This window comes from Mycteria americana, chromosome 12, assembly GCF_035582795.1.
Source record: "Mycteria americana isolate JAX WOST 10 ecotype Jacksonville Zoo and Gardens chromosome 12, USCA_MyAme_1.0, whole genome shotgun sequence".
NCBI classification, from domain to species: Eukaryota; Metazoa; Chordata; class Aves; order Ciconiiformes; family Ciconiidae; genus Mycteria; species Mycteria americana.
In genome coordinates this window covers 11,324,986-11,344,942 of record NC_134376.1, presented here as the reverse complement: position 1 = coordinate 11,344,942, position 19,957 = coordinate 11,324,986, and the positions used below count along the sequence as shown (strand labels likewise).

General features: G+C 40.0%; 1 protein-coding gene across 1 annotated transcript in view; it reads left to right on the top strand.

Moving 5' to 3' along the window:
* Window positions 1-19,957, top strand: part of BMERB1 (bMERB domain containing 1) — a 56,559-nt gene continuing 36,602 nt past the window's right edge. Inside the window, exon 1 of the mRNA XM_075514651.1 lies at window positions 1-217. Coding sequence (XP_075370766.1) covers window positions 112-217 — 106 coding nt within the window. The 5' untranslated portion in view covers window positions 1-111. The remainder of the gene's footprint in view (window positions 218-19,957) is intronic.

Sequence of the window (19,957 nt, the reverse complement as noted above, 5' to 3'; positions counted from 1 at the left end):
CCCCCGTTCCGCGCAGAGGAGCGGTGAGCTCCGCGTCGTCTCCGCGGCAGTCGGGCCGCAGCCCCGCTGGCATGGAGTGAGCTGCGGAGCCCCGCGCCGCCCGGCCGGGCCATGGAGCTGAAGAGGTCCATCTCGGCCAGCGCGGAGGCCGAGAGACCGATGAGGCGCTACGGGGCAGTGGAGGAGACGGAGTGGAAGGCGGAGGCGCTGGGGAGAAGTGAGTGGGGGGCGCGGGTGCGCGTCTGGCTTGCCAGGACAGCCCCGAGCGGCGGGGGCTGGCCGGCTGCGGCGCGGCGGTGCGGTCCTCCCGGCCCCGGGTCCGACGCCGGGGGCTCCTGTTAGCAGGGCGAAGCCGCCTCGGGCGTCTCGGGGAGGAAGGTTTGTGTGACCATTTTGCCCTCTGAGGCTGGTGCTTCCCGAGGGGGCTGTGTCGGAGCCAGACAGCTTTTCTCTGTCGAGGGACGGGGAAGCGGAGGGCTGGAGCCGTGCCGGTGCAGCTCCGGGCACTTCGGTGTTTCCTTGCGAAATGGGCTGCTCGCTCGCTCCGCAAAGTGAAGCGATGAGAGGGTGGCTGAGGAAGGATGACTGGGACGTTGGCTCTCCCTCCTTGTTTATTAGGTGGGATTTAATATATGGCTTTTCATAAATATTGGTAGTCTTTAACGTGCTTCACAGTTGAAAGGCACAGATCACAACCACGTTATTCCCTCTTGTTATCTCAGGCAGAGGGTACAGGAATACTACAGCACTTAGGTCACTTCTTCAGGGGTTGCACTGTATTTATGAGCTCAACAGATGCTCTGTGGTGGAAGAGCTTTCTTGAAATTGTAATTTTCCAGAAAGCAGCAATTGACATAACCTTTCCAAAGTGCTGATGGAAAGAGTAGTTAAAAAGATACGTAGTTGCCAATTCAAGTTATCCACGGGACCTGGTCTTCTCTCAGATACCAGTTATTATTCTTTTATTGGCAGAACTATCTTCTTTACAACCTAAGAAGCCTGTAAACCCCTTCTAATTTTCCAGGTAACCACTGAGGCAAGAAATCTTGAACAGCCTGTCACAAAAAGCTCTGTACTAGCATAAAGAAAAATATTTTCTAAGTTTCATCAAGTGTTTGATTAGGCCACAGGAAAAAAAGCTTTGTGTTTATGTGTTGTTGTGACACCTTCATCTTGGCTGATACTGGCGTTGCTGATATTCTTGATTCACCATCCATCTTTTGATGTGCCTCGGGAAGTCTTACCTGGATGCCTTTTAACATCCCATGGCTTTGCAGCATCCTGGTAGGAGATTCTAGCCAGTGCTTTTGCTGTGTTTAGACTTTTCAGATACTGTTGTGTTCTGGAATCATACTTCACCTCTGGCTTCAGTTTTTCATGCATATGTTGTTGTCTACCATATGCTGATGACAGGAGTGTAGCTCTCCCACTCTGATGCTTCAGTTGCAGTGTTGGTTTTGTTGCAGTGCCTGGCATAGGTTCAGGACTGAGTAACTCCAATTCTAAAATGGAATTGAAGACTGAAATCACTGTTGACTGAGTTGGTTGACTCAGACACATGCAACAGTTTTGCAGGTTCTCTGGCATGATAGAGACATGTGCATTTCTTGTTCTCATAAATATGTCTGGTTTTGCTCCAGGGCTCAGGAGCTGAGTGCAGTGCAGCACTTGTAATAATAATAATAATAATAATAATAAGTGGTAGCTTGAGGTGACAGAAGGGTTACATCTTGCAAGCTTTGGACAAAAGATCATCTGTTTGGCAGAAGGCAACGTGGAGGCTGAGTGGGAGACCCGATCTGCTCAAAAATATGTGCTCAGCATTGAGCTTCCACCCAAATCACAGCTTGACCAGGTACCAGAATGGGCTGTTGGCAGGACTAGAACCAAGGTGCCCAGGTGTCCGCACCCTGGCTCTGCTGCTGAGCTGCCCTTCTGCACACTAGATTCAGTTTAATGAGAATATTTCTCTGTGTATAACAGTTTAGATATAGAATAGGAAGTGATCTAGAGGCCATGGTCTGTTCTTTGAAAAGCAGAAAATTATTATATTAAGACTTTGCTATTTGAATAATTGATCTGTTGTTTGCTCATAGGCTTCAACTTTCTTAAAATACTGTAGAAAATGCTATTTATGGTAGCTGTTTTAGATGACCCCTGCATATCTTTCCTATTTTAATACTAACACTGAGTTCTGGTCACACTTTTGCATTGATTAAAAATAAATAGATCTTACTATTTACTTTAATGCTCCCTTACAGCATAGGTCCTAAATTGCATGACACAATGACAGTGGTCTCCAGAAGGTCTGGGAAGAAGCTGAAAAAGCATCATCCCCTTTTTTACTAATGTCAACAATTAGCCTTTGGTATTTGCATATTGTTTTAAATATGAAATGCTAAGTAATAGTATTAACAAAAGCAGAAGCCTATTACTGCATATGCATTTGCCCTTTTTACTCTGACGATTTGTTGTGTCTTAAATCAGGATCTCTTTGGAGGTAGAACTTGTGTATCTGTACAACATTCTGCACGATGGAGTGCCGTTTCCTGGTCAGTGCCTTTTGATGTGAATGTAGTCGTATCACAAGAGGATGTACATCCTGATCATGTCCATTACAGAAAGAATGTCATGGAAGTTAGGTAGTTTCTATTTAATTTGTTAAATGGAAAGGGAGCTCTGTGTTAACTTCTCTATCTGTGGTACAGAAAGCATTGCAGGTTATTGGTTATAACCAAAGATGAGTTACTTCATAGCAATGAAATGTAACATCATGCACATTTCTGTTCTACAACGGCCTCTTTCAGCCAGATTATCAATGGAGTTAAGCTGGTTCACAGTAGCTGAGGATCTGATGCTCTACAACCTGAGGGTGTAATGATCTCCAGTGGGTTTGCATGCAAAATACGAAGCAGATTGTTTAAAGGTGTCTCTTGAACCAGACACTGAAGCCTTTCTCTTCACATACAGGAGGGAATTTCCAAAGAGGAGAGAACATTAAAAATGATGGTGTACCATGTACAGAGCAACTCATGCATTTTCTAGTGCTTGCACGCAAAACACAGTCAGGCTTATAAATTGTCAGGCTTGTATAACAATAATGTGGTTACAGCCTTCTCAGTAAATGGCCTTTACAATATAGTCTTGGGGAGTCTGCTCTGAAGCAGAGTGCTGAAGCATTTTGGTCAGTCCTCATTACCAAGTGCACAGCTTCATTTAGAGTCATCTGTCTTCCCATCAGCCAGGACTCATAATGCCCTGATTAAATAACTGCATGCCCCACCAGGGAAATAGCCACAAAGAAACAAAGCCGTTTTTCACCATGCTTTTGAACGTTGCACTTCTCAGATGCATTTCTGCTGATCTTTTCCTTCCTCTTCCAGTTTGTATGAGGTCTGGAACTAAATGCAAAATTCACAGTGAATGCCCCAGCTTCAGTCAGTATAAGGAAGCAGAAATGCCAGAAAACTGCAAAGGTTATGTTTTGATGCAATTTGGTGCACCATGAAATTTGCTTATTGTTTTCATTTGAATGGTAACTCAGCATTGGAGGTAAGCTGCCACACTCCTATATTGCAGAGGTACACCTTTTCAACCGTTTTTGAGTATGAAGTGGAGATTAGGGGAAAGGGGCCCTATTACAGGCCAGCACTGAAGAGGAAGCTGGACATCCTCAAGATGAGACTCAGTAGTAGCATGAAGCCTTCGTAGCCAGCTTTACTTGCTCTCCCTTCATACTGTGAATGTTGTATCACAGATTACGTCCAGGCAAGGTACCGTGAGATGACAGTGCACTCCAGAACAGCACCAGTGGGGTGATTTTTGTCTAGTTCTGAGATTGCTCTGATCTGTTCCAACAGCAGAAAGATAGTACTGTTCCCAGGTTCACGGAGATCCTGTGCTGACACATGTGAAAGCCTATTTCACCACATTCAGTTAGTCTATCTTGAAAACCTTTCTAAGCTTGTTAGCCAGAAGGAGACTCTTGTACGTATTTATATGCTCCACTTCTGAGCACTGAGAGTGGTTCAAATGCTGAAAATACGCACTATTTAATATTTTGCATTTGTATTTCTTGGCAGCATGGGAAGGTGGATGGCTTGTATCTATCCAGAACATTTTTGGTTCAAGACCAGTTTGTTTTAGAAGTGCTGTTATGCACAGAGATGGTCTTTCAGCTTGCAGAAGCTTGAAAAGCTAAAAAGAATAGATCACAATAACTTAGATAGTGGTCCTGTAGCCAGGTTGTCTTTTCTCTTTGGTGAACAAAGAATGAAGAAAAGGCATTTATACCCTGGTTATGGGCACTTGCTTTATGTAATCTACTGGGAACCACTTGTGTCACCTTTAAGGCCTGATGTCATTAATAGAACAGAATGGCTGCATCTTAGAACAGGATGTAGCTCATGATGTTTTAATGTTGCTTAATAACATTTTATAATAATTTTAAAAATTTCTGTTCCAATATTAAAAAATCAATCAAGTAGCAACAGAGAAACACACTTGTCTTGCACAGCAAAACCTGCACAGCTAGTGTCCTGTGACATCCATCTGTCATTCTGGTCACTGACGAGTAGTTAGGATGGGTTTGTATTAATCATATGCCTCTATATATTAGTCAAAATAGGTAAATGCCATTTTGTTTTTGAATTTTTGTGTCAGCTTTATAAAATTTGGGGATTTAATAGCTGTCTATATATCTAGTACAGCCAGACTGGATAGTATGTTGGTTCCTGTGAGACACCAGTGCGCTCCTGTGTATTCGTGCTGGATTGGTCCCAAGTGACTGTAGAAGAGCAAACTTACTTGGACTCCAACAAAGGTGGATGCAGCCCTGGTACTTGGTGGGGGGTACAGCTGAATGTCCTCATTCTTCTTCCTCCTTCATGAGAGTGAAAGGTGACTTGTGTTGTCTCACAAGACAGGGAAGGAAATGTGATTAGAAAGTTGCAATGGTGCTCAGGGCTGCCAAGTCAGAAACTAGAGCAATGCTGGGAATTCAGGAGTTCTCAACATGAGGGAAGACTCATGAGTTGGGACTGACAAGGGGCTGAAGTTTACTCTGCACCACCCACAGTTAAATCCAAACTTGCATCAATTATAGCTGTTTCTATCATCTGGCAGTTAAATATTCAAACACACACCTTTGAGCCTTCTTCCATAAACCCCACATATTGCACAGACATCCACAAACTCACTTCAGTGCTTTGCATAAAAACTCTCCGTCAGAGGTGTAACACCTCTCCAGTCAGTCAGGAATACAGTATGACCCTGCCTATCATGCTCTTGTGATATTGTCCCCCCAATCTCATCATGTCTTCGCTCAGATTTAGAAAAGAAAAAAAAAGACATTTCACAGGCACAAACGGAATTTATATAGCCCAACTACTACTGCTGTTCTTTCACAGTGATGCCCTTGTGTTACTGTAAATTCCCCTAAACTGTTAATTGTATCTATTACAGGCAATAACAGACAAAACAGATTAGGCTTATCCAGACCATCTATTAAGATAGGTGGGAAAGAAGCTAACTGAAGGATATACACAATTACATTTCTTTTTATAGAAGCAGCAAGTCTGCTGGCTTTATGAAGGTCTGAAGACAGGCTTCAAATAGAGAATGTAATTAATATTCTTTCCATGTCTCCATTTAAAAAAATAAAAACAACTGTGTAAAAACTTTGAAATTTTTACAATGTCAAAATTGTAAAAAAGTGACCAAGAAATTAAAATGTGACAAAACCCACTATTAGTGAACCCCACACCGTTTTAGAAAATGTTTGACAAAATACTGTAATCAACAAAGGCAACTGATTCAAAGGATGATGCCAGTTCTAGGTTTTTTTTCTTGTTCATCATTATTAATGTTAGCATATTTAAATTGTAGTTCAAGAGGAGAAGCAGCCTGTGTCTGATCGGTGAAACCAAGACAGAACACCCACACTGAAAATCAGAAAGGATTTCTAGAAAGGATTGAGGCTGTTTTCTACAAAATAGTTGTAAAACTCACCTGCTTCAATGGCAGTCAGATGGCTCTCAAATTCTCCTACACAGCTTAGTGTTTCTACAAGTCACTGGTGATTTTGGCTAGCGGTATGCACATACAATCTATCTGCATTTTCATTGCTTATCCACTCTTACACATACAATATCCCCATCCTTCTTCTGCAAAATATTTTTAAAATATAGAACCTGCCACTTAATAATCTCCACCAGGTCATTCCTGCATCACCTGTAACTCATAAAGGAAGGGTGTATCTTGCTTTTGTTTTACTTCTCAAAGAGCCAGGAGAATGAGTTACAGAGTGGGACTAATCCAGTTTATACTATCTACATATTGTCTCATTTTTCTAATTCCTCCTCCCTCAGCTGGGTGCTCCAGGCAGCTGCTGAGACAGAGGAAAAAGGAAAAGGGAGAACTGGCAATATTTTAGTGCCTTGGAGTGCATTCCTGCTAAAATATTGGTCAACAATAGGAAGAACTGTGACCTTTAGAGCAGCTTCTTCCAGGTACTACTTCAGGTTGGTCTCCTAAGTCCACAGAATTCTGTAGCATAGATCCCCATAGAAATACACTTTCCTATATGGTGATGGAAGTAAAAACAATTAATGGGCTACCCTTGTCTCCCTATCTCCCTCTATGATAGTCTCCCTATCATATTTCATGAGTTTTGCCCTTCCTTCACTTTTCTATCTAGCTATGGGCTATGTGTGTCCAAGGTTTCTCAACAAAAAGTACAGCTAATTTACTCCCTAACTTGTCCCATGGTTCTGAACATAATTGTCTCTTGACAATACTTTGTATCCTACAGAGTCCAACCTGCCCTACAAAACACAGACAAATGAGAAAAACAACAACCAAACCCACCCCAATCTAATCAAAGACAAAGGAGCTGAGTGTAGCAGGAGTCTGGCTAATTCTGGATAGGGGCTACCTTGCAAAAACCATGTTGGTTATTATGGATCAGGATCTTACTGCTGCACATCTACTCGTGTATGTCAGCAACGACATTTCTCTCGGCTGAGACGCTCCTAAATCAGAGGGTTAATGACTTCCAGAATTTCTGTGCCCAACTGTGTGTACCAGGCAGGAAATGAACACTTAATGTGTAATGCAGTGTTTACATTCAAACCAGTGCCAACCAGTAATTGTTGGAAAAGTTATAGATGAGGCTAAGGTGTCATATTTGCGACTGCTGCTCGTGAATTTCCCTATTTCCTTTAAAGATACTTTACAGAAAAAATGCATTAGAGCTGGAAAGTAGGATACTTTGAACTACATATCATCCCTGCTGCTGGTAGCCTGTGGGATTATGGACTCAGTCTGTGTAATTTTCTTTACCATGTTTGATAATTGATCCCTTAGTTGCATAGCATGTTTTCATCACAGTAGCCACTTGTGAGAATGTGTTTGTGTCTGTCTCAAGGGTGCGTCATAAAACAGGATTAAAAACTTACATTCAGGATTGGGCATGCGCTGCAAAGTACTGTGTATCGTGTGTGAAGTTTATAGAGTTTTCTTGTAGTTACTGAGCACAAGAAAGGTTGGAACTCAGCACTCTCTAATCCTGAATCCCCAAGTCCTTTTCCTCTGTAGCTGAACATGTTCCATTTTTATAGAAGTCTTACTTAGTAAAATAGTCCCAGAGACTCAATAAATAATGCTAATTTATTTCCATGAAACATGTTCTGCTGTCTAACTACATAAAAGGCATAGTATAAATGCATTCAAAATTCAAAGATGAAAAATGTATGCTTGGAGGGCAAACTATGAGAAATCAGCAGGAGCACCCTTGGATAATTATGTTAGTTGCCCTTCAGGATCAGCAATGAAACATGAATTATCAACATTTTGTCAGTTCATAAAGGGCAAAATATTTGAGAAAATAATTTTAAGAGAATTTGTCATTAAATGAGGATGAATGATTTTCAGTGAGACAAGCTGCTCATTGCAAAAGCCTAATGACTGCAAACACTACCAAAACGCAAGAGGTAATTTGTTATTGTAAGAATATTAGCAGTGTTTAAGGATCTTTTTATAGCCCTGAACCCTTCCCCCACCCAAACCTTTACCGATTAGGGATTTAAGAGGTTTTGTACAGACACATTTGGGTTTTTATATACTTGATAAAATCGGAACAAAAGATTCTTATAAGAAAGTGGTTTAATGGTTTTGTTCATCTCTTGGAGAAAACAACTCCAAAACCAGAAAAGGAATCAACAGTCAGTTCTACCACTAATGCCCTTTCAGTCCATGAGGCCAAAGTAAGTTTTAGAATAATGGTATTGAAGCCAAATGAGCGAGACAGTGACCTGATCTCCCTGGGAAATGACAGAGAAGCCTGACTGACACTTTCTTAGTTACAAATACAAAACGCAGTCCTAACTTCATTGACAACAGTGGAAGTTTCCTCACTGCTTCAATAAAAGCAAAACTGGACTGGGCTCTGTTCACCTCGATTCTCTTCAGAAAACTCTGGTGAGGGAATCTGGGGGCTGTGTCAGTTCCATGAGGATTCCCCTGGTGATCTGTCTCAGGCTGTCCCTTGAGTTTGGTCTCTGCCTTCACTTCTCACTGGGCACGTCCTGCAGAGCCTTGGCAAGCAGCGACAAGCATTTGCTCCCTGGAGAACCGTTTGCATTGGCAGGGGTAATGCCATTTCAATCTTTTTGTCTCTGAGCAGTGAATCATTAGCTAATACATTGGAGCCCCTACGGTGAGCAGCTGTTCCTCAAACTATCCTGTTTTACAGGGGAAGAGGAAGTCACAGAAATTCAGTTATGCATTTGTGCCCCCGCTCTCCTTATCCAATCTGTAGTTTCTCTCCTCTCATCTTCTACCGTGGATTCCCGTACAACTTCCTCTGGGCACTGTGCCTGGGAGGGGACTGAAGTTACTGCAGTTTGGCAGACTCTAAGACAGAGACATTTTTCTTCAGGCTGATACTTGTCTGTAGCACAGACAGAGTATGTGGGATGTGATAGTGAAGGGCACAGCCATGGAGTTTTGAAAGCCAGTAAAATCAAGATCCATTTGTCTCTGCCTTGGTAAGGTGTGAAATATTCTGTGATTACAAAATTTCTTCCTTTCTCTCATACAAAGAGAAGGTGACAGCCAGCTATCCTTTGTGTCAGTGATATAGATTAAGACTCTGCCTTCGTTTCCTCACCTCTGAGACCTCCAGGGAGGCAGTCAGCTCAGCCTCACATCAGCCCAATGTCAGTTGTGAGGAGGAAAATATTAGCATATTTAAAGAAAACTGAATAAAAATTAACTATGCAAAAGCAATTAACTTGGTGAAAACAGAGGTTGCTAGAGAATGACTCCACATCCACAGATGAAAGGCAAGTGCAAAACAGATTTGTTTGCCAACTGTCATCATTATTTTGTGTGAGTTGAAGAGATAGAGCCCTGTGCTGTTTCACCTGAGCATACACTGAGAAAGAACCAGCTGGTTTTGGCTCTACTGGCTCTGGCAATTTCATCTTTAAGGAAGGGCACAGCTTTTGCCTGTGGCTCCCTGGAAGCACTGTATGCCTCTTATGTTGGAGAACAAGACCCCAGTATGATTCTCTGCTGCCTGGCCTTCCACTTTGCTGTCAGACTGTACACATTGTATCCCTCTGGGAAATAACTAGTCTTTTCTCCTATGAAATGTGAAACACCTTTTTTCTTGGCTTCTGAGGAGCATCTTCTGAATATTTAATTGCTTGCAGGAATGGGAATCTGTTATGTGAACCAATTTCATTACTGTCTGAAGCAATTCTCCATACCAGTATCACTTTGGCCTTTACTGGATTGGACTCGTATGTCTATAATTTATCCAGTGGTTTTAAGGTTGCCTAAAATTATCTACCAGCTGCTGGGAAGATGCTTAGAGCACTGTTAGAAAACTGTGTTATTAGAGAATCGTGTCACAAGAGGGGGGAGAGAGAGAGAAACAAGCTTTCTGGTATGCGATTGGATAATTTCAAAGGAGAATATTGTAAAGATGTGAAATTTAGAAATGTCAGTGGCCATTTTACTATTATTTCACTTGCAACATATGCTGCTCTTTATCAATTGATGCTCATAGGAGAAACCATAAAACCATATATTCCTAAAGAGGTTTTGCAAGACTTTTTGAAACGGAACATTTTGGTGACTTTTTTTTTTCCTGAAACAAAAAATTAATGAAGATAGAAAAAGTCTTTTAAAAATACAGAACTAAATAAGCTTTAAAAAACTGAACATTGGCTGTAGCTGGCACTGTTACAGCATTTGAAACGTAAATGCTGAAGCTTTGTGTTAGTATTACAGGATCAGAATATGACTCTAGTGAGGAATAAAATGGAAAGCCACAGGCTGGTTCCTTTGACCACTGAGCAAAATGACAGAGGTAAATGAACAAGTAATGTGTGTTTCTTAATACTGCTTTTTAATTCTCCATTACATAAGATGAATTGATGAAGCATGAATTGCTTTCCTTGGAGTGTGGCTTAAACCCAGTCTTGCTCCAGATGGGAATGTGCATTGATTTCAGTGGGAGCTCCACACTAGGGAAGGTACCTGCCACAGTTACTAACTGTACCAGTTTCTATTTACAGCCTTCTGATAGTGCTGAATCTCATGCAGGGCTGGGCATGGAAAACCCTTCCTGAGTCTTCCTGACTCCTGGCAGTCTTCCTGAGCCAGACTAAAATAGCTTCTTGCAGATAAAGGTCTAACCCTGTGCCACTGAATAAAACTGACAGTGAGGGCTTTTGGGTCAGACCTTCAAAAGCAATTTTCCCTCATTTTTTGTGTCTCGTTTCGGATCCATTTTCTCATAGGAACAGCTGTCAGATCATATACACTGTGCAAACTTTCCCACCAGGCTGCATATAGCTGCATATTCTTCCCATTCTCTGAAGGACAAGCTGCCGTTTAAAGTGCACAAGGCTGTATTTTCAATTCATAACATGATGGGAAAAGGTGAAAGGAATATGCAAAAAACCAATGGTAACTACATTGTCAGCATCATGACTTACTTGAATATAAACCAAGTTTCCATCTCACACAGATTTCTTTTGAAAAATAAAATACCATTTTAAGCAGTCAGTCCGTTCCCCTGTCCCTCTGCCCTGCACACACCCCACCTCGCCCCACCCCCGCCTTCCGGTGTGAAGGCATTAAAAGAACAGATACCGAGGGCTAGGTACTTCAGGTACTAGCCACTCCTGTCTCTCTTGCAGTAGCTTTAAGATAATCAGAGAGATACTAGAAAAGATAGCCCCTGTTCTCACAAATCAGGCCTCTAGAAATAGGTAACTAACGCAGTTTGATTTCTGGTTGGTTTTTTCCTACGTCTCTGTGGCACTGGAGGTCCCTGGAGAGAGGACAAAGGGACTGGTGCTCGTGGTGTGAGAAACACTGAGGTACCTGGAGGCAGTCAGTGACTAGCATGGTCCTTTTTTGTTCACTTTATAAATACAGAAATAAGTATTCAGTAGAGATTTAACAGTGGTACTAGGGCGATAATTGGGGGAGGAGGGGAATATTAAGGCCTATTTCAAGGCTTGGATACATTTTATGAAATTATTTCCATATACTACCATGGGGTTCTGATCAAGATGGGTGCCAGAGCTCTTGTACTGGCTCCAGCAACATTTTCCACTACATTCAGTTCTTTTCTTTGATATACAGACAACGGTGTGCTAGGATGAATGACTGAGCTTAATTCATCCACTTTCCTCGATTCCTCCTCTCTTTACTGCAGCTCTCTCTGCCTCATCTCCTAAGTATGTTCATTCAAAGAAAAAAAAAACCCAACTATGACTCAAACCACAGCACTCCTATTCTAGGGTTTGTGTATTTAAAACTGCAGTGATTTGAGGACTGGACAGACCACACCTAATGCACATAAAGCCCTCTGAGCTTGTGTAGTCCAAGTTGTGTCTGTTCAGCAGAGGTGTAATGCAAGCGTGCTGAAACTTCAGGCTAATTCCCTATCAAAAACAAAGAGCATGTACAAGAGCTCTTTCAACAGGAATCTTAGCCAGGCAAAGCATTTTTTTTGAGTGTCTTCCTAGTTTTATTTTGTTGCAGTGATTTCATAATTGCTGATGTGAGTTTTTTCCTCAGTAATTGTTAAGAAATTTTATTGTGTTTACCTTTTATGTAGAATAGTCTGGATATAAAATACCTTGGTAATAATTTCTTATAGTGAAGAATATCATAGCACTTAATTTCATTGTTTTAAAATTATGTGGCTAGTCACAACAGAGTAAATCTAATGTGACTATTTTCATGCTGGGAAGGTGTTACACCACTGTGTTGCAAGCAAGAAAAAACTCTCCTTCTATGAGTCCTCCACATATATAGGTATTTACACCAAAGGAGAACATTGTCCTTGTAGGATGTTTTCATTCACTCTGCCCAAGGGAGAAAATACATTTCTTAGAAGTCAAATCATTTGCGTGTTTATAAGGAGGCCATCCACTGCCTTTCACAGGAGTAAAATATACAAGGAGCAGGAAACAGAGTCCCTTCTCATAGAATATGCTTTTAATAATTTTCCCAGGCTTCCTTATTCTGGAGTGGTAGAAAGGCAAAATATCCCAGCTTAGAAACCGTTTCATATGTATTAGAACAGATGATCAGAATTCTCATCAGTTTCTAGGTACTATGGAAAGTGCTCTTCTACAAACAGTAGGGAGAGTTTTCTGTATGCTATCCAAGAAGACTGGATAGCAATGACATTTCTGTGGGCAAAACCGGGGCATTATCAGGTGTTGGGTAGGATAAGATGGGTGTTTGCTGGTGAGTCAAATAAAGAAACAGGCAGCATGGGAGATGGTAATTTTGACATGTGTGTTTTTCTAAATGAATCAGTTATTGCAAATGAGCTGAAAATTGTGCAAACAGATGCAAATAAAATAGCATAAACTGTTTACAGCAATACTTGAGTATTAGTTTATACCCCAGTCTGCACCAACACAAACTAGGTCAGAGATAATCAATTCAGAAGAAAGGTCGGTAAAAATGAGACTCATCACCAAAGGCTTACTTAATCCAGGAGGTGATTAATTTTGCATAGAGACTTCTGAGGAAATAATTAAAAGGAACTTACCCTTTTTTGTTGTTACAAATAAATTCCCATTAAAAATGAGAATTTGTAAACAGAACTTAAAATTGCAAACAAAAGGTAAATTCATTATTTAATCCAGTAGAATTTACTTAAATCACACTTCTGTAAGATCTATTATTAGTCTGCTAATAGTAACATATATGAACAGTGGTCTGAGACAGGTTACAGTGAGTGTGTTTTGTCTATTCAGTCTATCTGATAATACTTCCTGAATAGAGTCAGTATTTGCTGGTTGCAAGAAGTTTTCATATAGCAACAGGGGAGAAATAAACACCTAATGAAATAGGAAAATCTCATTGTAAAGCCAAAGAATTGAACAGAAAAGATTACTGAGGGGGGAAGAGGAAGAAAAAAGGAAGCAATTTAGCTTAATTCATTTTTAAAAACAACAGATTTCATGCTGGTGGCATCCCAATATTTTACTGAATGACAAATCTGTTTCAAGCTCTTTTTGAGCTTATGTTTAATTCATATAGGGAATTTCCACTTAAGAAACACAGGAGTCTGGTCTGTTGGTTTTGTGGTGGCTGATTCCCAGAGACATATATGTTCAGCATATGTCAAAGATCTAGACCTCAAGCTTTGTAATGTAGAGGTGTACTGAGATCAGATTCTGGGCTCAGATGAAAAAAGCTATTAATTTTTCTAAGACCTCCCTCATAAGAAAGCTGGCTTCTCATATGAGAGACCTCCAACTTTGCACCAAGTATTTGTATCACACACACTGATTTTTGCAAAACAGGGATAATTCTCTTTCATTTTCTGGTGTGAGAGGATGAGGTCACACATTACCTTGGTACTGAGAATTTCTCTGGGCAGCATTTTAAATGGGACACATTCCCAGGCTGGGTATATAATTAAGAAAATCTTCTCTAAGGCGGTGATATGTGATATAGCTGTGACTGTGATAAGAAACAGCTGTTTGTTCAAGAAAGTAGGCAGGTCCCTTTCCATCCCAAAGCTGCTCAAATCTTGGGTCTAAGCTGCTTATGAGTAAAGCACAGCAAATTAGGGGCCTGTATCTTCCCTAAAACAGGCAGGTGGGGAGGACTGAGGAACTGGCATGGCCTTTACCCTGTCCCGCTTCTTGGCTGCTGGAAAGATTTGGCAGGTGCAAGTTGAAAGGGAAAGATGTACAGCAATTTACTACACACCTTCTCCGGAGCCAGGAGGAAGCAGAGAGCATAGCTGGATGCAGAGCCCCTTGGGTGGTGCCCCTGTTTTCAGGCTCAGAGAAAACCAACCTCTGCACCAGAGCTGCCTGCCACTCCTCACAAAATCCAGGTCAAGGCTGAGGCAGGCTGGACAGTAGTAATGACTTGTTATTCACAAACAAATGAGATAAATTGCTGGGTTTTCTGCAAGCAGCACTTACTTGAGTGCTGAAACTATTTCATGCAAGATCAGCTAATTTGTCTCATCTGCAAAGATTTATTCATTTATTAATTTGTCTGTGTGTAGGGGGAGAGAAAAGAGAGAGAAACCAGAAGAACAGAATACTAGGAGAAGCTTCTGGTTTTAGACCTACTGGGATATTGAGGGCACCCTTCCATCAGGTTAGGTCAACAGGAGAATCACTGATATGAAATACACAGTGGTACATCTCCTAGCAAGAGGTGGAAAAATGCCACTCTATAATTTCAGTTACAGCAAGACAAATTAGGTTGCTTAGTTTCAGACTGACATGTAATGTGGTCTGGGGGAAATTGCTTTCACACCTCACCTAAAGCCACCAGCCAAATGTGTGAAAAATCCTCTTGTCAGAGCATCTGGCAACAAGGAATGTAGTACTGATACCTTAACTAGAGTTTATTTAAAATTGGAATAACAGTAGGAACCCTGCAAAATGTTCTTGCACAATTCAATTACAGTACTTAGTTAAGTCTTTCATAATTCTCTGCAGACCTAATTATATGGACAGCTCTTCTTTAAATCCCACTCAAAACCACTTAATCCTTCTTTATACACAACAGAAATGGCTGGATGAGATACCACAGGCTATTTTCCGAATGGACTGTACTAGTCTTGAAGAGTTTGTGGCTCAGTTCAGGCACTGGCGATGCTGGAAACTGAAGTCTGAAATGGTCACACCAATCATGATGATGGCCTTCCAGTGTGCTGTAATTGCTCTGAAAAATTTCTGTATATGAGCAAGTCCTTATTCCACTCTATCACTATATCTGAGATACCAGTAAAGACACTCTGTGTTGCTAGATTTTTATGTCTGATGTGTGATAGGAACTGTACTGAGATGATACCAAGCTGGATACTGAGCAGTCACTCGTAGACCAGCTTGCATCTGAAGGTGTGAGCTGTAGTGACCTTATCACAGCCATGATAAGAAAAAATAAAGTTAAACCTGCCAAATTTAGAATCTGGATATTTGAAAACTGTCTCAACTCAGAGATGCAGTTTATATTAAAACAGAGGATTCGGTTTCAGCTGAGTGGAGAATCACATGTGAATCCATGAATAATGTCTCTGGAGTTTCATAATTCAATGGGACTTGAGTTTAAAAAGGATTTTATAGAAAGACATTAATTCCAAACTCCCTTTGCTATTTTCATGATTCTGTTTTCCTCATTTTTATGCATTTGCCCTCTAACAGGCTGAAGAGATGTATGCAACCTTGTTATCATTGACTGTAATGGAAATTGGCTGGGGCATGCAAATTGCCTAGACAGAGTCTTGGAATCAACTTCAAAGTAGCAAGGTTGAGCCCTATAATTGCAGTGTCAAAGCCCCTAAGGGTTTTCAAGACCCAATCTGTGAGTGTCATTAGGGTAATTTATGTTAGTGGACATACTTCTGCATACCCCGAATTTATTTACATCAGAAGCACTTCCTGTAAATTGCAATCACATTTTAAAAAAATCTGTATTTTTGACTTAATATTACAGCACAATCAAATCAGGCCTGGGGCTTTTATTTAATTGTTTACAGGAAGATGTTCATAGGAAGTTATATTTATCTTATATTTTCAAAGAAACATTTAGTTCAATATTAAGTTCTGACTCCTTAGGCATTTATTGCTGTGAGTGCTGAAATTCTGTTTCGTGATCTGTAAATATGGTTTGTATTAGCTTTTAAACTGCTGCCAGAGGGGGTACTACTGAGGAAAAGTCCTCCCTCTCTTCCTAAAATTGACTGTTTAGGGGACTATCCACGGTATTATGAGTCACAGATCAAAGACATGATATAAAAATAGAGAAAGCTAGTAGAACTCTCAGTAGTAGAAAAAACCTACATGTAAATCCTAATGACAGTGCTATAAAACAGCACCAAATCATATACAGATTTACAGCTAGAAAATAAATTATTCTAGTTACAGATAATTAGGTAGCAAATTGTCCTGTTGTACTGAGTCAGTTCCTTGCATAAGCAGACACCCTTAGATCCAGATGGAAGAATATGAAAGCGGAGATGGTGCGCTATCTTGAATTGATAGTTTAATTTGACAGGATCGATCCTTATGACTTCATACATGGAGAAAGAGTCTGCAATCTTTGTGTGGGCAATGTCTGACTGCAGAGGACACTGGACGTCAAAAAGCTAGATCCTGCCTTAAGAGTAAAGCCCTAGATAATGGTCAAATTAATATTTTCTACTTCCTGGGTTGACCCTCCTGCAACTGCAGATAATTATACAATACCTGAGCTTATTCACAGGACTTGTCTGGGTTTTTTTTCCCCACAAAGTCAGGCCAGACCCTTTAAAGATCCATATGTTCTGATCTTAGTTTAAAACAGCTTTGGTAGCTTTCCTCCAATATCCTACTTGAAAGACTGCTTCAGAATGTTACTGCTTTGGATAGTTATTAGTTTCTAGTCTAAGCTTATTCTTTACCTTCACTTAATTTTACACCAGCCATTGTCATTTAACCTAAAAAAATCCCTTTCCCTGTCCTTGATCCTTTCCCTTTAGCTAATCAAAATCTCCATCTTCACAGGTAGATGAGTACCACAATTTTGACAGCATCAAGTCAGGAGAATGCTGAAATCCAAAAGCTTAAGTGCAAGATAGAACAAATGGAATTTATCATCCAAATACAGGATGGCAGTATAGATTTTAAGATACATTAAGTCTGAATATCACATTAAGTCCTATGCATCACATTAGATTTCTACAAGAACTCCAGATTGGTTCAGATTTACAGGGTCTTCATTGTCAGAGAAGGATGAACAACTATTGAGAGATGAGCTGTTTTTTCAGGATATCATTACAACCAAAATGAAGTCTTCTATGCACAGAGCAGTTTCTTAAGACTAGAAAGATCTTTTTCCTGGGGGAAGTGTAAGATTAAAGGGTTGCATAATTACCCACTTAGGAAATTGGAACTGTCATAAATTGACAAAAGACAAAGCCAAGAATAATTACTGCTTATAAATTCCTCAGGATAACAAACAAGACAATTTAATTGATGCTTTTTTTTGAGAGGCAAGATCTTTATAGATCTTATCAGTATGGACTTCTGCTGATATATATCTTTAAATAGAGAATAAGGGCACAAAATGGTCCCTAAATTAGAAAGTTGGAACCATCATTTAACCATAAAACTTCTAGTTAGCAAAGTACTGAAGACCATCCTTAATTAGCAATCACTTTTACTGCCTGAATGTCTATTTCTGCTTGGGAATATGTAATTGAATTAGAAAACTCAAAGCAGGATCTCTTTCAGGTTCAGTTTTTAAACCAGCCTTTCTTCAGTGCAATATTACTTGATCTACAGAAGTACAGCATAAAAGATGCAAAGCAACTAAGAATCTCCTTTGGGCACTGGGCAGGTACAGGTACTTTAGACGTGAAAGGCATCATTGTGTGTATGGTACCATAGAAACCAAAAGGACTTTGAGAGTTAGAGGAAGGAGTTAATATTCAACACTGTGAAACTTGGTGTTTATGTTTCAAGAGAAATCTCAGTGAGACTGCAGTGTACAAAAGCCTGAAATGGAAAAGAATAGACTGCTGCCAACTGGCTTTTTGCAAAGGTGAATAATGAAAAATAAAAGGTCAAAGCTTGAAGATAAGAACAAGAACATACAGGATAAGCAACTAAAAGAATCTTTTTATAACAAGAGGCTCTTAGATATGGAACAGACAGGGCAGTGATTCTGGAAGTGCAGTGGGCAATTGCACACAGTGCTTTTTATATTTTCTACTTACCTAATTTTAAAATGGTGTCATATGGTAGAGTGTGAGTGAAACACTTTTGAAGTGGAAACTCAGGCTGTAATATGTCTAGACTGTAAATCTAACTGTGATAATTAAAAAAAATAAGTATTCATGACCTGGACAAAATAAATCCCAATATTATAATTGTGCTATTGCACTCAGACCACAGCTGACTGTTTGAACAGAGCCATCTCCAGTCACATCAGATGATTTAATATACCTTGGAAGGAAATAATATGGCAAACAGAATGATCTCTGGTGGTTTTTAGCAATAGGGTATTTTTGTTACCATGTGGTAGTTCAAAGACTCGTTCAAATCCTGTTGAATTCAACAAAATTATGAATGTCAGTTCTGTCTTACTATTTTGCTTTTTTCTGGCATTCTTTTCCCTCAGCATTGACCAAAGGCTATTGTATTACAGCCTAGCTCCACAAAATTCATCAGGTTGTTAGTCAGTTTTAGAGAATACCAACAGATTTCTATGGATTTCTGAAAAGCCCAGTCTGAACTTCCAAGACTTTTTCAAACTTGTTCTTCTCCTTCAAAGGCAAAAATAGCTGCATGCCTGGAAGGGCAAGTTATATATGACACATGCAAAAAAAAAAAAAAAAAAAAAAGAAAAAAAAAAAAAGGCTGAAGTGAAAGACTCCTGTTGACTTCAGTGAGCCTCGGATTAGGAGAAGGGTCCTGCGGAGTTAATAATCTCCACAAGACAAATTCACACTTTCCTGTCCCCTCAACCGGGCTGCTTTTTCCCCTACAGAGTCTGTATGGTGTAGGGCTTACTGCTAAGATTTCTGCATAAAAGAAAACTCCCAAGTTTTGTTTTGTTTATAATTTTGAAGTTATTTACATGTGCTTAGTGAATGCTGATCAGACTATTCAAAGATGGCAGAAAATACATATAAGTTATAACAGATTCAAGCTATGCATAAAACTGCACATACTCATTATAAGTCATGGTAGCCTGTTATTAGAAAACAGGAAGGAGTAATTTCATGTATTACAGAAACAGATTATCTTTGATATTCAGTGCTGAATACTAAACAAGACTGAGAGGTGGTCAAATACTGAATGAGAAGAGGCAGATGAATAGAGCAAAAGAAATAATCATAGTATCCTTATATGACTTCTTCCAAAGGTTGATTAATTCGACAAATTAATTCAGCAAACTAATTCAACAAATTAATTCAGCAAAATTTGAAACAAAATCTTCAAAAATTGGTGTATTTGCCATATAATAAATACGTCTTTTTAGGTTGCTCGTGCCTTTCCTAGTCCTTAGTAATGCTGTTAATATGTCCTACAATCAGAAGATTTTCATTTTGATTACAAAAAAATTAATCTATTTCCATAAGCAATCTGAGCAAAAGCAGCTATCATCCTAAGGGATGGTAGAAATTATTTTTTATTCTCTCCAGTTGCAAAATAAAAATACTTTCACTGCAGCTGATGCTGCAACAGTGCTTTTCCCAGTGATTCTAACCATAACTATGAAAGCAAGATTTCCTCCCACAAATGGCAAGTTTAAATGCATGATAATTCATTTTGATAATCTCGGAGAGATGTCGTGCTTCTCTATAGGTTGTACCAGAGTGTCTCTCTACAGACATGAAATTCTGATCTCTTGACTGAGAAGCTGCTGAATGGACCGCAGATGGGAAGGGCTTGCTCTA